At 58.5% G+C, this 17,738-nt stretch overlaps 1 protein-coding gene across 4 annotated transcripts; it reads left to right on the plus strand.

Annotated features, from left to right (window-relative positions):
- The first annotated feature begins 23 nt into the window (after nucleotides 1-23).
- Nucleotides 24-17,272, plus strand: EPN1 (epsin 1). 4 transcript variants are annotated; one of them, XM_003362238.5, is made up of 11 exons: nucleotides 24-634; nucleotides 3,708-4,034; nucleotides 8,282-8,531; nucleotides 11,105-11,229; nucleotides 11,598-11,672; nucleotides 12,297-12,380; nucleotides 13,795-14,098; nucleotides 14,694-14,804; nucleotides 14,971-15,057; nucleotides 16,296-16,553; nucleotides 16,662-17,272. In XM_003362238.5, exons 2-11 carry the CDS (start codon nucleotides 3,807-3,809, stop codon nucleotides 16,868-16,870), a joined length of 1,731 nt encoding a protein of 576 aa, XP_003362286.1. In that variant the 5' UTR covers nucleotides 24-634; nucleotides 3,708-3,806; the 3' UTR covers nucleotides 16,871-17,272. The 4 variants fall into 4 exon arrangements, with proteins under 4 accessions (XP_003362286.1, XP_023506333.1, XP_005596619.1 ...); XM_023650565.2 differs by having other exon boundaries at nucleotides 114-634; nucleotides 3,775-4,034; XM_005596562.4 differs by lacking the exon at nucleotides 11,598-11,672 and having other exon boundaries at nucleotides 269-634.
- Nucleotides 17,273-17,738: the final 466 nt, after the last annotated feature.

A 17,738-nucleotide genomic window follows, 5' to 3' on the forward strand; every position in this document is an offset into this window, starting at 1 on the left:
CGGAAAGGAGGGTGCGGCGGACCGGCCCCTGCGTCCCAGCCCCACGAAAGAGGGCGGGCGAGTGGCTTCGTGGACGTCCCTAGGGCAGTCCTGGTGCGAGGTGGCGAGGGCGTGGCCTCGCGGGGTGAGGGCGGCCTGCGCGGCACGGTTCTTCCCTGCTTCCCTCAGCGGAGAGCTGCCCAGGCCCTCTGCCCACCGCCCCTGCGTCCTCGCTCGCGGCGGCAAGCGAAACAGCCGCCGTATCTGGCGACGGAGCCCACGCGCCGGAAGTGACGCCACCGGGCGGGGCCACGGAAGCGGCGGCTGCGCAGGTTTGCCGCTGGCAAGGCCGCCGGGGCCGAGCGAGGCGTGGAGGGCGGGTCGCGTCGCCACTTCCGCTTCCGGTCCGTCGCCTCCTTCGGTTGCTTCCCGTCCGCTCGGCGGCTCCCCTCCCCCGCCCGGCTCTCCGCGCCCATCCCGGGCGCCGGGCCGGCGGGGCCGTCGGCGTGCGGCCCTCGGTGCGTCCGCGCGTGCGCCCAAGCGAGCCTCCGCGTCCGCCACCCGCGGCCCTGCGCGCGCCCCGCGACATCGAGGCCGAGCGGGGGCAGGGGGCTGCCCGCCATGACCCCCCGGAGTCCGGCGTGAGGGGGCCGAGGTGAGCGCGGGCCGGGGCTCGGGCCGGGGGCGCGGCGGGCCTGGAGCGCTCGGGCGTCCGTCGCTCGTCGGCCCCGGTCGTTCCGCGGCCTTTGTGTCTCTGCGCCCGGTTGGCCTGGACCGCCCGCGTCTCCCCGGCGTCTGTCTCCGTCTGTCAGCGTCCGTGTCTCGCGCGGGCCTGTGTCGGGGCCTCGGTGTGGCGGGTCTCCGTGTCCGTTTTGGTGTCTTTACAAAGCGCTGTCCCTGTGCGTCCGTCCTGGGTCTCGTCCTGCCTCTGTCGTGTCTCGGTGTCTGATGGTCAGGATTAATGTTCGTGTCTTCTCCAGGCTTCCGTGTCTTCACTGCCCTAGGTGTCTCCCGTCTCTCTGCCGCTGTGCCTCCCTCTCCCTCCTGTCTTCCCATCTTGTTTTTGTCCTCGTACTCATGTCTTCCAATTCCGAGTCCCTCTCCGCGGGTCTGGTGCTTGGTCTGGGATCTGCCCCCTTCCCCAGGTTCCTGAGTTTCTGTTACGGTGGTGAAGGGCCCAGCTCTGGAGTCAGAGGCCCACTGCCTGCCAGCCTGTGAGATTTGGCAGGTGACTTATCTCCAAACCTCAGTTTCCTAGTCTTTAAAAATAGGGTATTCATAGTTCCTACATTCTAGGGCCGCTGTGCGCATTAACGGAGGTGATGCCTGTAAAGTGCTTAACGTTGCCTGGCAGATAGTAAATGAGTGACTAACTAGTGGGAGCTCTGGGTTCCTTTATTATCTGTAGAGTTTTCTTCCACACCGTAAATGTGTGATAGCGGACATTTGAGTACTCCTTGGAGAATCTTGCGATTTCATTTGTCCTGTGTTTAGTCTAATATTTCTCTGTGAATCAACTTATTTGGAAAAACTTAATCTCATTCCAAGCAGTATCTGTGGAATCTTAGCTTTGACAGGCTAGTTCGGTAGTGTTTTTTCTAACGCACTTCAGCATAAATACACAGAATTGAGATAGCGCATCTTCTGATGTCGCTCTTTGGAAGTGTTCTGTTTTTTCTCTGATAATAACAGCAGCCAACGTTATTGAGGACTGAGCTTCTACTATCTGTGGGCCGTGGCGCCACACACTTTATGTACCCATCTTATTTAACCCACAAACCTGTCAGGTAGGAATTCTTTCCTTCAGTTCAGGTTAAGTAAACTGAATCTCAAGAAGGTTGCTCTGCTGGTAGGTGATGGCCAGCATTTGGACCCAAATTTCGTGGTCTTTCCGTTGTATCCCGCTTTTCTTGAGTCTTATTTCTCAGTCCCAGGTTACTGCCACTTTTTGTTTCAGGGTCCCCTTTTTTCCTTTTTGTCCTCCTCCCTTACTATCTTTCCACGTTTCTGTATCTGTTTCTTGTGTCTTGTCTGTCTCACCATGTCTCTGGGTGGGTCCTCTGTCCGGGTTTCTCTGTGCCTCTTTTTCTCCTTGTCTCTTTCATTCCCTTTCCTTTCATCCTCCTCTGTACTTGTCACATCTTCTCTTCTTTTTAGTGTGTCTGCCTGGGCCTGTCTTGGCACCCTGACCATCTCTTTTCAGCTATTCACATCTGTCTCCAGGTGCTTGGCTTGCAGCCTGAGTTCAAGGCAGGGGCCAGCCGCCTACCCCGGGAGTCAGGTCGTGGGAGGGCTCAGTAAGTCTCCATCTGTGGCTTGTTGGGGAGGCCATGGACTGTGGTCGTCAGAGTCTGCTCTGGAACCAGGCTGCTCTGGGGGTGAGGCATGTGTTCTGGGGCAAAGGGAGTCGACCTCTCTCTGCCTCAGTTTCCTCCCTTGTGAGGTGGCTGTGAATCCTGGAGTTGTGAGGAGTAACTGAGTTACTCTGCATAAGGCACTTCAGAGCGCTTGGCACAGGGTCAGGGCTGTGTAAGTGCTTGCTGTGATCATCATTTGCTCGATTTCCGCTCTTCTGTTCCTTTCCCATCACCCTTCTCTTGGCTCTGGTTAATTTAGAAGTGTAAGTGTGGAGTCCAGGTGAGCCTGAAGTTGAGTCTGCGCTGCCTTGCCTAGTGTATGACTTTGGCTGAATTGTTTAATCTCCATGAGCCCCCCTCTCATCTGTTAGAACACCACCCTCAGCCTTAAATGAGATAATGGACGTCTCGTGCTCAGCACCTGGCACGCAGCTGGGACCCAGCCGATGGGCTGTGCTCTTCCATATCTCTCTTCCCCGGAGCCTCTGCTTCCCTACCCTTGGGACACTGCGTCCCGCTGGCATCCACAGCTCCGCCCCCAATCTCCTTACTCCCTTCATCAGCCTCCTCCCTGTGTGTCCTTGTTTTTGCCGTGCATTCTGCCCCTCTCCACCCCTGCTCCAGAGGTTTTTCCTGCCCTCCCTCCTTCCCTTCCTTCTGGCACTGTTTATTGAATGGCTCTTCCGGAACACTTCCTCTGATGGGAAGAGCAGTGTCCAGACAAACGTGGTCTCTGCCCCCATGGGGCTCTCTGGTTGGCCTTAGGCACAGAAGCAGACAAAATGAGTGTGAAGTCACGAGGGCCACTGAGTCTACTGATGAGGCCCTGGGGAACGATGACCTCGATATTTAGGTGTTTAAGATCGGGGAAGTCTAAGTGGAGCCCTCGGGGTGAGTGGGACTGAGTGACCCGGGTGATGGAGAGGAAGAGCAGGGGACTGTCTCATGACCTTGGCCACCTGTGTCAATAGCACACTTCCTGGTAGCTGGGTACTCTCAGCTCCCTGGATTACCAATCGAGGCCCCATTCTACAGAGGAGAAAACTGAGGTGCAGGAGTTCGCGGCCCACACAGGGTATCTTGGCTAGGAGGTGCTGAGCTGGGGTGTGACCCTTGGGCCTGAGATCGGCCACTGCACACTCTGCCTCGCTGAGCAGAGCCCCCAAGCAGGAAGGAGCTGGGCGTGTTTGAGGAACTGAAAGATGGATGGGTTGACTAAATCAGAGGTTAATCAGGGCCAGAGCCTTCTAGGCTGCGGTTACGACCTCTTCTTCAACACTGTGGGCAGTGGGGGGCCCCACGAGGGTGGGGGTTCAACCTGGGCGGCCCCAGGTCCCACTTGTGTTTCCAAAGGTTCTCTCCTCTCCTCAGATGCGGTGACCCACCAGCTCCTGCTGCGGCCTCCCTCCTCAAGTCACCCCATCTCTCCATATCCCAGGGGTCACATCCCCCTCGCTGCTGCTGGCCACCATGTCGACCTCATCGCTACGGCGCCAGATGAAGAACATCGTCCACAACTACTCAGAGGCTGAGATCAAGGTCCGAGAAGCCACAAGCAATGACCCCTGGGGCCCGTCCAGCTCCCTCATGTCGGAGATCGCCGACCTCACGTACAATGTTGTCGCCTTCTCGGAGATCATGAGCATGATCTGGAAGCGGCTCAATGACCACGGCAAGAACTGGCGACATGTCTACAAGGTCAGTTAGTTATCGAGAGGAGCTGGAGTTCTGTGTCTTTATGTAAAAATCTCTCTCTCATTCAATGAAGGCAACGAACAACTTTTTAGGCAATTTGAGCATTATGGTTTAAACTTAGTTTTGAAGAAGTGGCACATTCACAAAGTTCATCCACTGAGAAGGCCTCAGCAGGTGCAGAGTGTCTGTCCCTCTGTGTACCCAGAGCCCAGTTCTCTCCCTTAGAAGTAGCCGGTGTCCCCAGCTTCTGTGTCTTCCTCTAGGGTGATTTGTGTGTGTATGTCCAAGCAAATAGCAGCGCCAGGGAATCTGGGGCCATGGAGCTGTTCTGTATCTTCATTGCATTAGTGGTTACACGGCCACATGCAGTTATCGGAACTCAGAACTGTACTTAAGAGACTGAATTTTACTATGTGTAAGTTATACCCTAGTTTAAAAAAGGGAAACCAGACTGTATTTTAGAGATCATTCCCTATCAGGACATAAAAAGGTTTGTCAGTTTTTCTTTAAACAGCTGCGTCACAGTCTGCTGTAGGGGTTCATCATAACGGACGCGACCAGCTACCTGGCGATGAGTTTTTAAGTCATTTGCAGTGTTTTGCTTTTACAAACGAGACTGGACACGAACATCCTTTTATGTTTGCCATTTTCCAGAACTGGAATTTTTGCACCGAAGGACACGTGCATGTGTCATTTGATACATGTGGCCAAAGTGCCCTCCACAGAAGTGATCTGTCTCCTGGCCCCAGCGACACTTGCACATGCTCCAATCCAGTGAACAAGGTGTAGGCTTTGGGCAAAGGGAACGTGTCTGTGGGCAGCACTCAGTGGGGGGTTTTCTGTTTGCTGTTGTGGGGACCCTTGTGTCCCTGCCTTGGGTCAAGAAGTGGCAGAGGGCACGGGCTGAGGCAGGTGGCCGTGCCCTGGGCCTCCCTCCATGTCAGGGTCTGACTCTGGGGCCAGGCCCGGTGAGTGAGGCTTAGGAGTGTTGGGGGGGTCCTCGTTGCTGTTTCTTCAGTAGACGTTGTTTGAGGGCCTGTTCTGTGTGTGGCGGTGGACTCGGACTGGGGCCTGCGCTGGCTGGACTCCCTGGCACGTGGAGGCGGAGGTGGTCCCCTCATTTCCAGGACGAGGAGACTGAGACCCGGAGAGGTGGCACTGCTTCCAGTTGGAGCAGGGGTTTGGGGCCCATTTGCTCTGGCTCATTTCCATGCCCATCCTGACAAACCGTGGTTGGGTCCCCGATTCGAGTGAATCATGTTGAGTCAGTTATTCAGTCATCTCTTGTGAGGGGCTGGGTGGGGTTTGTCCAGCTGAGAATCAGGGAAGGGGCGAGGGAGGCTGTGTGTGGAGGCAAAGAGGAGGGATGGGGCCTGGAGGGCTTGACACGGGAGAGAAGCTCAGTGGGGCTGGAGGGATGGCGGTGGGAGGGCAGGGGAGTCCTGAGGGGCCCCAGACAGCAGGTTCTTCCTTACCGACGCCAGGGACGTGCTGCTGTGCGCTGAGAACAGTGGAAGTGCGTTTCCTGTCTCTTTCAAACTGAGGCCCAAAGAGGCTCCAGGTGGCCAGGATGTGGTGGGACTGAGAGGAGGGCCCTGGAGCCTGCCCTCTTGACTCTATGCCGTGTCACCTGCCTTCTCTAAGGAATGCAGGGTCTCAGTCTCTTTTTTAAAATAGAGGTCAGCCAACTACAGCCCATGGGCCCAATCTGGCCCCCCACCTGTTTTTGTAAATAAAGCTTTGTTGGCAGAAGCCGTGCCCATTCGTCTGTGGCTGTTTCTACTCTACAGTGCAGAGCTGAGTGGTCAGGACAGGGGCCGCCTGGCCCAAAAAGCTGGAATATTTATCACATGGCCCTCTACAGAAAATGTTTGCTCATCTGTATTTTAAACTAACTTGTATTCTGATGTCCGGGACAGCCTTGACCACGCTGTTTTAAAAATTAACAGGGACTATTGGGCTATCCAGTTGCCCACTTTTATTTTATTTATTTATTTATTTTTTTTGAGAAAGATTAGCCCTGAGCTAACTACTGCCAGTCCTCCTCTTTTTGCTCAGGAAGACTGGCCCTGAGCTAACATCCCTGCCCATCTTCCTCTACTTTATATGTGGGACGCCTGCCACAGTGTGGCGTGCCACGTGGTGCCATGTCTACACCTGGGATCCGAACTGGTGAACCCCGGGCCGCCAAGAGGCAGAACCTGCACACTTAACTGCCGCGCCACCGGGCTGGCCCCCAGTTGCCACTTTTAAAAAGAGTTGTACACTTTACGCTGAGGCCTACATCGTGAATGTACAACCCAGTTAGCTCTTACCTGTGTGCACACCTGCTCACTCAGATGGAGATAGAGGATGTTTCCAGCCCCCAGGAGGCTCACTCATGACGCCCCTGCCCCAGAGGCACCATGCTCTGCCTTTGTCTGCTGAGATTGTTCTAGAACTACATCACATGGGCGTGTGCAGCACGTGGTCCTTTGTGTATGCTTCCTTTGCTCACTGTGGCCTCTGGGAGGTTGATGCACAGAGGAGCTGTTCATTTATTTGTTTTTATTGCCGTGTGTGGCATTCCCATCACATGAACACACCACTTTTTATACGTGTGCATTTCACCCTTGATGGGTGTTTGGGTTATTTCCGGGTTCGCAGTCTTTTTGACTGCAGTTCCAAAGTCCCAGAGCTCTGAAAACAAAAGTCTTCATAATTCATTTGGCGTACGGCCCGGCCCAGCCTGTGGTGAGGTGGTTTATCTGGTGTTTGTTGGTTCCACGTTGCCTGACTGTTGGTATAACCCCCCGCTGTGGGAGTTCTACATGTGGTGCATGCGGTCTTTCTGGTCTGCACTGGGAAGAGTCTGAACTTCAGCACGCAACTGGCCTAGGAGTCCTGAAGTGTGCCTCTCCCTTGGGGGTGATGTTGTTCTTTCCTTTCTCTTGGACGCGTAAACACCTCGGGGCCAGTTAAAGACTAATCTCTGATTACAGAGGTAAATAGTGTTAACACACCTTCAGGAAGCCGTGCCAGATCCAGATCTAGCTCCCTCAGAAGTCTGGGGAGACATTCATGACATTCAGCAGGGTTCCCTGGCAAATGTCACAGCAGTTCAGAGAGCTTAGCCAGAATGGCTGGCTCCTCTCTGCAGTGTTTCATTCTACTCCAGACCATGGAGCCCTGGGTGGTTTTTGGGGGCTCCGTGAAGCCCCTGGAATCATTTGCAGTGTCTCAGATGTGCCCTTTTCCGTGGACAGTGGCCACGACCTTCTTCGGAGTCTGCAAGGAGCTGTGACCCTTATCTCGCTCCCCAGGCCAGCCTCAGCCTGGGCCGAGACCACACACGCCTTCCCTGTGTTTTCTGTTTAATTTTAACTTGTTGAAAGGAGAGCTTGTTCTTATGTCATAAAATGCACAAGATGCTGGAGAGTGTTCCTTCCTCCCTGGCCTCTTGTTCCCACTGCTCCCAGCACGTCGCATCTTCCCCCAGAGAGCCCAGGCCTGGACAGGTCCCACGGGCATGGTGTCAGCTTCAGAGTCATCCCTAATCATCGCGGAGTGAAGTTTTACACTTAAATGACAACACATTTCAAACTTAGAGAACAAGAGAGGAAGCACTCTGACATCTTTGGTGCTGGGGTACTCTTGAACGTGATTTAACAAGCAGGCTGTTTTCGCCATGCTGGTGTAGATTTTCATTTTAAAGAAGCAGAGGTGGGTCTGCACCGCTCAGCCATGCCCAGGCGGGGCTGCAGGGACAGCAGTTGCCATTTCCCCTTTTATATGTTTTTCTTGAGAGATACGTAGATCACATGCCATACGGTCGTCCTTTGAAAGTGTACACTTCAGCGGCATTAAGCGCATTCACAGTGTTGTGCAACCGTTGGCTCTTTCTAATTCGACAATATTTTCATGACCCCAGACAGAAACCCTATACCCATTAAGAGTCACCCCCAAACCCCTAACCCCTGGCAACCACATTCTGCTTTCTGTATGGATTTACCCATCCTGGACGTGCCATGTGAATGGAATCACACACTGTGTGCTCTTTGGCATCTGGCTTCTTTCGTTCAGCATCATGTCTCCACGGTTCATCCAAGTGCTAGCATGTCCCAGTGCTTCGTTCCTTTCCATGGCTGTGTAGTACACCATTGTGTGGATGGGCACGTTTGTTCATCCACCCGCTGGTGACATGTGGGTTGGTGATGGGACCTGAATCCCAGTGGCCATGTGATTGACCCGGTGTGCCCCTGGCCCCACAGGCCATGACACTGATGGAGTACCTCATCAAGACTGGCTCAGAGCGTGTGTCACAGCAGTGCAAGGAGAACATGTATGCTGTGCAGACACTGAAGGACTTCCAGTATGTGGACCGTGACGGCAAGGACCAGGGTGTGAATGTGCGCGAGAAGGCCAAACAGCTGGTGGCCCTGCTGCGTGATGAGGACCGGCTGCGGGAGGAGCGCGCCCACGCGCTCAAGACGAAGGAGAAGCTGGCGCAGACTGCCACGGGTGAGGCCCCGCCGTTCAGAAGGGTCCCATCTCCCCCTCCTCGCTATCCCTCCCAGCCTTACCCTTCCCGTCTCTCTCCTTGAAGGCCCTGCTGGCCAAGGATCTGGGCCTCCTCTCCTCCTGCCCAGGTGCCCGGTGTCCCACCTTCCTGGCCGGCAGGACTCAGAGTTCCAAATTCAGGCTTTCACCTCCTTGCTCCCTCCTTTCCCCCTCCTCACCCTTGGGTCCTTGTCTGGCAGGCTCACTTGGGCCCTTCCCTTTTCCTAGAGCCTCCCCTGCAACTGCCATCCCCTTCCTGCTCGCCGTGGGGCCCTAGAACTGAGAAATGTTGGCCCGTTCACCCACAGATAGTAACCAAGTGCCTCCTACACCCAGGTGTGCCCCTGCCCTCAGCCTGGGCCCTCGAGCTGCCAGACAGGCGCACCCACTGTCCTGTCTGAGAGCGGTCAGTGCCCGAGAGAGGGAATGTGACCCAGAGGGGGGTCCCCAAGATCCATGGTTTGGGACAGCCCTTTGAGGAGGGGACATGTACATTGGTACGTGAGGGAGCCGTCCTTCCATCTGGCCGTGCCAGGCACAGGGAACAGGTGGTGCCAGGGCAGTGAGGGGGCTGCACGAGGCACAGAAAGAAGGCCACTGTGCTGGGTGGGGAGAGTCGACTGCAGGCTGAGCCTGCAGAGCCTGCTCTTAAGAGTTTTAAAAAGTCGTCCGTAGGTGGTGGACGACCTGCATTTAAAAAAGCCAGTGGAAATGGAGGAAATAGAAAATCAGAGCACGGCCCACATTGTGAGGCTGAGCTGGGTCTCGTGAAACGTTTTGTTATACAGATGGGCAGGCAGGTCCTGAGTGGTGCTGGGAAAAGCGTTTTATCTAGGGAAGGGGGTGTGTGTCACAGCTAAAAACATAGAAATGGTGTCGTGAGTGCAGCGGGAAGTCACTGGCAGGTTTGAGGAGGGTTGAAGTCCCGTTACTGCCCAAGATTGGCCTGGCCGCCCACGGACCGGGGCAGGGGAAGCAGGCGGCGTTTAGGAGACAGTTGCAGTTTGCAGGTGATGGGAGGTGGTGTTAGCAGGTGGCAGTCGGGGGTGGAGAGAAGTGGGACGATGAGCCTCACCTGGAGGCAGAGTCGCCTGGGCCTGCAGGACAGACCCCCAGGAGCCCGGCTTGTTGGGGGATGGCTGGGCGTTTTGCAGGACCTGTCGTGTCTGGGTCACTACCTGGTGCCCCTGCTCAGGGACATCTTGGACACCGCTGGGGGCTTGAGGCTCATCCTTGCCCAGGGCCACAGAAGCTGGCATTTCAAGGAGAGGGAGTGAAGTGGAGAGAAGGAAGCCGGGACACTTGGGTGGCACAGGAGCTGGGGCCTGTGGGAGGATGGCGTGTTAGCACGGGGACCTCCTGGACTCAGGGTCACGGAATGGCCTCTGTGGTGGCTGGAGGGTCGGTGTTTTTGCTTCACCCGCACGTGGTTGCCTCCTGTGTAAATGAGTGAGTGGGCCTGGCTCTGCGCCGCTCCGACTTTATTCTCAGCCCCTGAGTTTTTAATTTTGCATACTTTTCATGTCTTGACATATTACTCATCTTTTGATTTTTTTTTTTTCTCTCCGCAACCACTTAAAAACATGAAACTCCTTCTTGTCTCTTGGGCTGAGCTGAGCAGGCTGTGGCTGCCCGCCCGTTTGCTGACCCCCTCCTGGAACACGTTCCTGAGACACTGAGAGAGGCCGACGGGGCGCGGGGAGCTTGGAGACCCGGTTCCCAGTGTTGGGTGGTGGAGGGTGGTGCTGCCTTGGCGTCTTTGTTTACCCACAAAGTCAGAGGTCAGGCGGGAGGCGCAGGGTGGTCCCCCCAGCTCAGCTGGTCCTCTGCCTCTGTTAGCCTCACCTACGCCCCCTTCCTTCCCATTCTGTCTCCATCCCTTCCTCATTTGTCACTCTGGCTGGTCACCCCTTGTCCCAGCCACACATAGGATGGGGTTGGGGGCTGGTGGGTGGGGCAGGTGCTGTTCCTCTCTGCATGCCCAGCCGGTCCCTGCCATAGCCACAGTTCTTACCAGCCCTGGAAACTGAGGCCCCGGTCTCCCAACCTGGGAGCTTTCCTGGCCTGGAGACCAGGGAGGAAGGACCTTTGTCCCCGTGAGGCCCTGTGACAGGCCCCAAGGCACCAAGGAGTCCCCTGTGCTCATGTAGCGTTGGAACCTAGGGCACAGGTTCCGAGGTTCCTGAAGCCCCTCCCTGTTTATCAGCAGACTTTTGCTCCTGGGCCAGCAGGACTGTCCTTCCCTGACCCTGGGCAGGGCTGCCTGCACTCCCCCATTCCCCAGGGCTGGATAAACACAGGGAGCCCAGTTTGTGTCCCCGCCCTCAGGACCCTGGGACCCTGCACTCCTCACCCCTTCTTTCCTGAGGAAGCTGGTGTCTGGGTCCCCATGGGAGTCTTGGGGGTGGGAGGGCCTGGCCCGAGGGAATTGGGGGATTTCAGAGTCTGCCAGCCAGGAAGCAGAAGCCTGGTCATCTGGGCTGTGGGGTTCCCCTCTTCCCCTCCCGTCTGCTCACCGACTGTCCCCCTGCCAGCCTCCTCGGCAGCCGTGGGCTCGGGGCCCCCACCCGAGGCGGAGCAGGCGTGGCCACAGAGCAGCGGGGAGGAGGAGCTGCAGCTGCAGCTGGCCCTGGCCATGAGCAAGGAGGAGGCTGACCAGGTACCAGGGCCTGGTGGGGCACGGGCCGGGTTTGACTTTTGTTCTGCCATCCCATCTCCATGCCTCACCCCTCAGCCCTGCCCGCCCCCTCCTTCCTCTGCTGTCTCTAACTCTGTCTCAATCTCTCTCTGCTTCTCTGCTCGCCCTCTGACCTGGTCTTCTCCCTCTGCCCTCGTCCTGGGGATTCCCCTGGCCTTCCTCCCTGGACGCTCGCTTGTCCCGCCCCCGCCCCGTGCTTGTGTCTTTGCCTGCCCCTCACCAGTTGGGTGACCTTCTGTCTGTCCTGCCCTGGCTCTGTGGGTCTCTCTGTCTCTCTCTTCCCCTGCTGCCCCGCCCCTGCCCGCCCCCTCACACTCTCTCTCCCCCAGCCCCCGTCCTGCGGCCCTGAGGATGACGTCCAGCTCCAGCTGGCCCTTAGTTTGAGCCGTGAGGAACACGATAAGGTCAGAGCAGCCTCCCCGCCCGCTCGGGCTCTCCGCAGACCCTCCCCAGATCCCTGCCCCCTTGCACCTTCCTCAAGGGCCCCTGCCCCCACCCCATTGCCTGTCTGGAGTTCACACACGTTCACACTGCAGCATTCTCAGTTGTAGGACCTTGTATCCAACAGGTCCTCAGATGGACCCCCGGTCCGTGAAGCAGATGCCTTATAGCTGCTCCAGGTGGTGAGGGGGCCTTTTCCTCTCCCTCCCTCGCAGCCCAGGCCTTGGTCATCTCCACCCAGTGCAGAAATCACCTGGGTCAGGTGCCCGGGCAGGAGAGCCTGTCCTCCCTGGTCCCCTGCTTCCCAAGCCTGTCCGAGCAGCACGGGGCCTGGCCTGTCCCCGCACGGCACCCCTGAGTCCTCATCCCCCAGACCATGCCCTCTTCCCCGTCCTCTGCCTGGGCCTGCGACCCTGTGTCCCACCCCATCCCACACATTGTCCACATCCCATTTTAATTTTCAGTTGCCTTTGTTTGGGTAGGAGAAGGTTCTTGGGGGTCGTCCAGTCGACAGGGTGTGGGCAGTGTTGGCCCCGTTGCTCAGATTCTGACCCTCCCTCTACCGCCTCCTTCTGCGGCCCAAACAGGAAGAGCGGATCCGGCGCGGGGACGACCTGAGGCTGCAGATGGCCATAGAAGAGAGCAAGAGGGAGACAGGGGGCCAGGAGGAGGTGAGTGTGGCGGGCCAGGTGTGGCTCTCACCGTGCCCCCTGCCCTCCGGGCACTCTGTCCTGTCCATCTGTGCTCCTTGGCTCTGTCATCCACCATTCCTCCCGCCTGCCAGGGCCTTGGGTGGGGCTGGCGCCTGCAGCCTGCTCTCCTGCAGCTGTGTGAGGACGGGGAAGGTGCACAGAGCAGGGCCTGAGCAGTGGGCGCTGGGTGTGACCACTCCTCTCCTGGGGCCTCCACTCGCCCAGTGGAGACAGACAGCCGTCATTTCAGCAGCTTTTCAGATTCCTGCAGCCAGGTAGCAGGCTTTCACAGACCCTGTGGCTTCTACAGCACGCTGCTTCCTCTCTTCTCTTGGGTCTAGGGGTGGACAGGGCTCAGCTCCACGGGTCATGACTGAGGTCACCCACAGGGCTGGGGCGTCCAAGTGGGCCTTGTCCTCTGTCCTCTTCCCGTGGCCTCACACTGGTCACTGTGGGTGTCTCGAGTGTCTTCACAGCACAGCTGTTCTCCCGGATGGTAGACATGGGCCATAAGGCGGGCTCAGTATCAAGGGGAGGGGACGCAGATACCCTCCTGTGGGAGGCAGCAGACAGCTCATGGCCAGCTAATTGGCCACAGTATGGCCGTGGTAGAAAAGCTCAGGCCGACTGGGACAGAACAGTTCAGAAGGGTCCTGGAGGAAGATGGCTCCAGGGCTTCGGGGCCTCATGCCATCCTGGGGAGGGGAGTGTGGGTTGTGGGAGTACCTCCACATCCAGAGGGATGGGGACTCTGGCACCCCTCCAGGACATGAGGCAGTTGCGTGTGCTTGTATTAGTGCCTGTGCATTGCTGGCAAGCCTGGAGCACGCGGTGATGTGGAACATGTGCCAGGCCTCAGGTCAGGCGTGCTCAGGGTGACCTGGGATCGCCCTGCCAACTTAGGTGGGCAGCTCAATGAAGGCTTCCCGGAGGGTGTGGGGCCAGCATGTGCAGGGCTCAGAGGGGCTGGCTTTGGCCTCTGTCCTCACTGCGTTTGTTCGGGGACCTTGGGGGCAGCAATGGGAATGGGCCAGTGATGTGGAAGGGCTGCCTGGTTGCTGTGCAGAGTGGATGGAGGGGTGAGGGCAGGACGAGGCCAGGTTGGGGCTCTTGGTGTTTTGGTGGAGGACTGGGCAGGAGCTCATGGGGGAGGTGGACAGAGCAGGAGTGGACTGGAGCAGTGGGTGGTGTGGCCTCTGCTTCCTGTCCCGCAGTCTCTGGACGCCCAGTCCGCTGGCAGCCCCTAGCTGGCTGCGGGGCTCCCTCCCCCGTGACATCCCAGCTCCCACTTCCCTCTCTTGTTCTGCAACTGTCTCCTCCTTGCGGCCCCCTCTCTGAGCCCCAGGACTGTCCTGCTCGCCCGCTCATGCTTTCTCTCCTTTCCTCCCCACAGTCGTCCCTCATGGATCTCGCTGACGTCTTCACGGCCCCAGCTCCTCCGCCAGCCTCAGACCCCTGGGGGGGCCCAGGGCCCATGGCGGCTGCTGTCCCCACGGCTGCCCCCACCTCAGACCCTTGGGGGGGACCTCCTGTCCCTCCGGCTGCTGATCCCTGGGGTGGCCCTGCTCCCACACCGGCCTCGGGGGACCCCTGGAGGCCTGCTGCCCCCTCAGGCCCCCCGGTTGACCCTTGGGGTGGGACCCAGGCCCCTGCAGCTGGAGAGGGGCCCACGCCCGACCCGTGGGGGAGCTCAGACGGTGAGTGCCAGCTGCCTGCCCTGGCCCCCAGGCCCGGTGTGCCATCCTGGGCATGCCGTGGGGACAGAGGCAGACATAGCTAAGCGGGTGACAGGCAGCTGTGGGGATGCTGCAGGGACCCCGAGGAGGAGAGGGTCAGATTAGACAGCCCAGCAGAGGGCGGGGCAGGGAGGCCTTGAGGAACAGCAGGAAGGGCACTGGCGAGTGTGGCAGGGGGAGGCTGCTGGGCCAAGTCTGGGTAAAGTGGCTCTAAGCCTGGGGGTTGGCAGGCTGTGAAGGGGCTGGGTGCTCCTCAGGGACTTGGGGGAGCATGATTGGGGGCTTTGGCGATTTGATCTGGTGGGCGGGGAGCAGTATGAGCGCCCACGGCTGGAACGTGGCGATGAGGCGGAGAGACTGGCTGGGGCTGGGCCCAAAGCCTCTCGGATGCCTAGCTGTGGGGCCCTAGCCATCCTCGGGGGGAAAGGTGGGCCTGGAAGTGGGGCTGGAGGGGGGGCTTTTTGTTTGTGAGCAGCCGCAGGTCCAGAGGAGACAGAGTCCCAACCGACTGGCAGGTGAGGCCGCCAGCCCCTCACATGCCTCCTTCCTCACTCAGGTGGGGCCCCAGTTGGCGGACCCTCGGCTTCTGACCCCTGGGCCCCGGCCCCGGCCTTCTCGGACCCCTGGGGCGGGTCACCTGCCAAGCCCAGCACCAATGGCACCGGAGGTACTGGGCGGGTGCAGGGAAGGGGCCCAAGTGTGTGTGTGTGCAAGTGAGAGTGAGAAGAGTCTGGTCGTCTGAGTCCTGAGTGGGGGAGGGGCCCGAAGCCTGGACTTCGGTGGGTGGGAGGCAAGCCCCCTGGGGAGCTGAGTGTACATCCTGACTCCCACAGCAGTCTCGGGGTTTGATGCGGAGCCTGACGAGTTCTCTGACTTTGACCGACTGCGCACGGCCCTGCCGCCCTCTGGCAGCAGCACGGGTGAGCCCCCCACCCTGCCCCAGGGACCGCAGGCACCTGGCTCCCGAGGAGCCCCCACACCAGATGGGTGGGCACCATGGTTAAGAGCTCAGTGGGATAGCATGCAGCCCCAGGGCAGACCCCACGTCCATCTTTTTGTTATTTAACATTTAATGAGGTATATTGATCATCCGCTTCTCTTTAAAAAAGTTTTAATTTTGTTTCAAAATAATTCAGAGTTAGAGAAAAGTTGCAAAAACTATACAAAGAATTCCCTTCCTCAAGCTTCCCCAAGTGCTGATCTCTGACCATTCTTTGTCCCCCTGGGACATTTCAGTGCGCTCCAGACTCCCCGGTGACAGCCAGGCTGGCTCTGCCCTGTGTCACCAGCCATGCAGTGGCTGAACGGGCAGGGGACAGCACTGCCTTGCCTCACCTGCCCCTGGTGTCCAGGGCGCAGGGCAGCTTTCCTGCCCAGAGTCCCGTCTGCAGTGGACGTTTGGACATCCTGCCTGTTGGCGCCCTTTTCCCGGGGTAGCTTAGCACCTGTCTCCTGGCAGAGTCTGCGTGGTATTGGGGGATCTTGTCGCAGCCTCTTACCAGGAGACACCCAGTGTCTGTTTTCCCACCACTGGTGATGTTCCCTTTGGTCCCTTTTGTCTCTTTTTGAGTGGAGCAGACTTTTATGGAAGCAGAAATACCTCGGGACCAATTAGGGCCTTCGCCGCGCAGGGAGGAGCCGTGGCACCAGGTGGCCCTCCTTCCTCACCCCAGGGGGACCTTAAGTTACCGGCCAGTCTGCACTCTGCATTCTTCCAGGCTTTTTTTTTTATTCCCACTCAAATTTGAGCTTTTATTCAACATTAGATAAGATTCTTAAATTTATTTTTTAAAAAAACCAATCAGACCTCAAACCAGCGACTGTCACCCAGCCTGCTGGAATCCTTGGCACCTGCCACTGCTCCTCCACCCTGCGGTTTCTGTGGGGACTGTGGCACAGGTGAGGATTTTGTGGGCCTGTGTGAACATCCTGTAAGCCGTCCGTCCTGCTTCCTTCTGCTGCTGAGTTCCATCCGTTGGTGGTTTTTCCGCTCGCTCACTGCCCTGCAGCTTGTCAGATAGTGTTCCTTCAACATTTGTCCTTGGCATCAGACTCACCTGGTTTGGACCCTGGGCTCTGCCACGCGGTGCTGCAGGCCTCCTTTTTGAGGTCTCCCGTGCCCATCTCCACCCTGAGCCCCCTCTCCGGCTCCTTCCAGGGGAGCTGGAGCTGCTTGCTGGAGAGGTACCCGCCCGCAGCCCTGGGGCATTTGACATGAGTGGGGTCGGGGGCTCTCTGGCTGAGGCTGTGGGGAGCCCCCCACCTGCAGCCGCCCCAACGCCCACGCCGCCCACTCGGAAGACACCGGAGTCATTCCTGGGGCCCAACGCAGCGCTCGTTGACCTGGACTCCCTGGTGAGCCGGCCGGGCCCCACGCCGCCAGGAGCCAAGGCCTCCAACCCCTTCCTGCCGAGTGGTGAGTGTGGCCTCCCGGAGCAGGGACGCTGGTCCTGCCAGCCAACCTCCCACCCAGGAAGACCCTTGACTCTGGTCTGTGCATCTCTCTGCTCTTCTCTCCCTGCAGGAGCCCCAGCCACTGGCCCCTCCATCACCAACCCCTTCCAGCCCGCGCCCCCTGCGACGCTCACCCTGAACCAGCTCCGCCTCAGCCCTGTGCCCCCAGTCCCTGGAGCGCCACCGACATACATCTCTCCCCTTGGCGGGGGCCCCGGGCTGCCCCCCATGATGCCCCCAGGCCCCCCAGCCACCAACACTAATCCCTTCCTCCTATAATCCAGGGCGGGAGGGGGACTCGGCCTGGCCCAGCCTCCCCCTGTCTGCTCCCTGGGAGACCAGTGTTGTGAGTGCATGTGAAGCGGGGGACCCCGCCCCCACCCCAGCGCCCTTCCCCTCCTGGGGCCCACTCACACTACACCCTCTTCCTACGTTCCCCTGCCCCACTTCCCGGGGGAGAAACTGGACAAGGGGGATGGGGAGAGGTGCTGGACGGAGGAGGACCCCTTCCCATGGCATTAGAAAGGGGAGGACAGCTGGGGGCCCCCGCTCTTTCTCCCTCCCTTCAGCTCCTGACGGGCCCCTCAATCAGTGTTTGAGCCTCCTCCCCCTCACACACCCCTCGGTGAATCCTTGGTGATGATTTTGGCAACTTTGGGAATAAATGGCAATTCTCATGGGTGTGGCTTCCCCAAGTCCCATTCGTGGTTCACAAGACCCCCTTCACCTGGGGGACCCAGGGCTCCAAAACCACTGGCCTCTTGGGGGCAGCTGGCAGCCAGCGCCTCTATCTCAGAAGCCTGGATTTCCCCGACCTCAGCTTCCACGGGGGTGGGCTATGTTGTGGGCTGGAGGGGAGCCTGTTGCAGCTGTAGCCTGCTCAGGGCCCGACGCTCACCGCTTAGGAAGGGTAGGAGCCGGCCCAGACACTCAGGCTTCTGGGGGCCCACTGGAGAGCTGATGAGGTCCTTTGGGTCTTTTCAGACAGACACTTGTGGCCAATGGGCATCATGTTGAGGTCAGGGGTTATCCAGGGTTCGGTTAGACATCCATGAGAACAGTGATAAGAGTTACTGCTGAGAGACGACGTGTACTCAACACATGGCACAGCTGTCACTGTACGTGCCCAGTGCAGGGGCCCTCGTCT

This window comes from Equus caballus, chromosome 10 (assembly GCF_041296265.1).
Source record: "Equus caballus isolate H_3958 breed thoroughbred chromosome 10, TB-T2T, whole genome shotgun sequence".
Classification (NCBI taxonomy): Eukaryota; Metazoa; Chordata; class Mammalia; order Perissodactyla; family Equidae; genus Equus; species Equus caballus.